We start from the raw sequence: 2,444 nt of genomic DNA on the forward strand, positions 1-2,444 counted from the left end.
TTCCAAAGATACCTAGATGAGAGATCAGTCCTTAAACAAATCTTTAAGGGTTGCTCCCAAAGAGTCAGATTAACCACTGACACATGGACCTTTGTACAGAGGATAAACTGCATGTGTATTACTGCACATTTCATTGATGATCAGTGGAAGCTGAACAAAAAAATCATAGCCTTTGTCCCTGTTTCATCTCATAGGGGAGAGTATATAGCCAAGACCTTGGAGACTTGTCTGGTTGAGTGGGGTATTAAGAATGTTTTTACTGTCACAGTTGACAATGCCTCTTCCAATGATACTGCCATGGGATTTTTTAAGAGTAAGTTGATGTCTTGGGGTACCACTTCTGTAAGGTCTAAGTACATGCACATGAGGTGTATAGCCCACATTCTGAATCTGGTGGTGCAAGATGGGTTGAAGTTTGCTGATTCTTCAGTTAAGAGGGTTAGGGAAGCAGTTAGATGGGTTAGGAACTCCCCTGCAAGGCTAAAAAAATTTAGAGATCTTGCTGAACTTATTGGGGTGGAAGCCAAACCAGCTTTGTAGTTGGATGTTCCTACAAGATGGAATAGCACATATATGATGTTGAACACTGCAATCCAGTACCAGGCAGTCTTTGATGCCTATCTGGGAAATGATCCCTCATTTTCTGATGATCTGGGTACCTCTGTGCCTACTTTTATGGATTGGTTTAATGTGAAAAGTTTGGTAACTCTGCTAAAAACTTTCTATGACATGACTGTGAGAATTTCTGGTTCTCTATACGTTACATCTAACACTTTCTTCAGTGAGATCTCTGATCTTAGTTGCATGCTAGATGACATGACTTGTGATGAAGCTGGTCCTGAGAAGGTAAATTACATCCCTTAAATAAAATGTTTACTGTTTAACAAAATGTGTATATTAAATTATTAACTAATGTTATTTATTTGTTTATTTACAGGTAATGGGCACCCAAATGAAAACTAAGTTTTTGAAATATTGGGGGGACCCTGAAAAAATGAACTTTGTGATCTTCTTTGGCACTATTTTGGATCCTAGAGATAAGGTTGAGTACATGCCTGCCCAGTTAACTCAACTATATGGTGATGAAAAAGGGAAATCCTGTTTTGAGAAGATCCAATCTGCACTTCTTGAGCTGTACAATGATTATGCTGCCACTTACTCTGTGGATGTGAACCCTGAACCAGCTGCTGTTGGCCAACCTTCTCAAACTGTCTCTGTGAGTGTGCAGCCTAGTGCTGTAACTGTTGGTAGGCCACAAGGTAAGCTGAAATCTCAATTGAAAAGGCAAAGGATGGAGAGTGGTGGAAGCCTAAAACAAACTGACCTGCAAATATATTTGAGTGAGGCCATTGTGGAAGATAAGGTTGATTTTGATATCCTCAAATGGTGGAAGGTGAACTCTGAAAGACTGCCAATTCTCTCTAAAATGGCAAGGGATATTCTTGCAGTTCCAATATCCACTGTGGCTTCTGAAAGTGCTTTTTCAACCAGTGGTAGAGTGTTAGATCCATTTAGGAGTTCCTTAACTCCTAAGATTGTGGAAGCTTTAATTTGTACACAGGATTGGTTGAGATTACCAAATCAACCTATTCAAATTGAAGAAAATATTGATGATTGTGAAAGGCTTGAGAAAGGTAATAGTAGTTTACTTAAATACTTTCATTATTGTGTATTTATTTCATTATTTGTATGATAGTTAATGTGTTTTTTTTTTTGCAGAGTTGCCAACTGGAATTAGGACTGCTGGAACTTCCCTACCAACCATTGTAGTAATGTTCATTCATTCTGCTCTCAGCTTTATATTTAGTTGTTATTCACTTATTCTGTTCTCTTAGAAAATTAGATTACCATTCTGTTTTTATTTATGGCTTATGAATTCAATTATGTAATTGCATTTTAGTGCCTCAGCCCCTATCCACAGTTCCACTTGATTGAACATTTGAACAGCAGGTTACAGGTATGTGTAGTATGGGCTATGATGATGCTTCCACCTTTGTCTGAATCAAAGGACTTGGGGTTGGTATGTTGCTCAAGTTTTGGATTTAGTTCCAAAACTTTAGAAACAATTTCCCTCAAATCTTAATGATATGAAACAACAGCAATCTGAGCCTATTTTGGATTTTTTAGCAAATAATATTAAACTGTGATTCTTTTCATTTTTTTGTTTTTGTTATTTGCTATTTAAATTTGCAACTTAAGCAGGAAGATGAGGAATGCTGATGCTGCCTGAGTTGCTGGTTGGAGTGATTGCTGTTGGATGTTGCTGCATTTGGTTTTTGAATGGTGCCTTAACACTTAACAGCTTTATTTTTGAGAAATTGAATCTATAAACTCTTTTTGAATTGTAACTTGTAAGTAGTAAGCTGTAAAGTTGTTAGCTTCATTAACTTGTAACAAGTTACTTTGTACTTGTGATTTGTGAACTTGTAATTTTGAAGTTGTAA

The 2,444-nt window shown here is 36.9% G+C and overlaps 1 protein-coding gene across 1 annotated transcript; it reads left to right on the forward strand.

The window, feature by feature from the left end:
- The first annotated feature begins 576 nt into the window (after positions 1-576).
- LOC109187170 (zinc finger BED domain-containing protein RICESLEEPER 1-like) lies at positions 577-2,220 on the forward strand. The gene is made up of 5 exons (XM_019337290.1): positions 577-846; positions 938-1,634; positions 1,720-1,769; positions 1,901-1,957; positions 2,203-2,220. The coding sequence occupies exons 1-5, from the start codon at positions 577-579 to the stop codon at positions 2,218-2,220; spliced, it is 1,092 nt and encodes a 363-aa protein (XP_019192835.1).
- The last annotated feature ends 224 nt before the right edge of the window (positions 2,221-2,444 follow it).

This window comes from Ipomoea nil, unplaced genomic scaffold (assembly GCF_001879475.1).
Source record: "Ipomoea nil cultivar Tokyo-kokei standard unplaced genomic scaffold, Asagao_1.1 scaffold1418, whole genome shotgun sequence".
Taxonomy (NCBI): Eukaryota; Viridiplantae; Streptophyta; class Magnoliopsida; order Solanales; family Convolvulaceae; genus Ipomoea; species Ipomoea nil.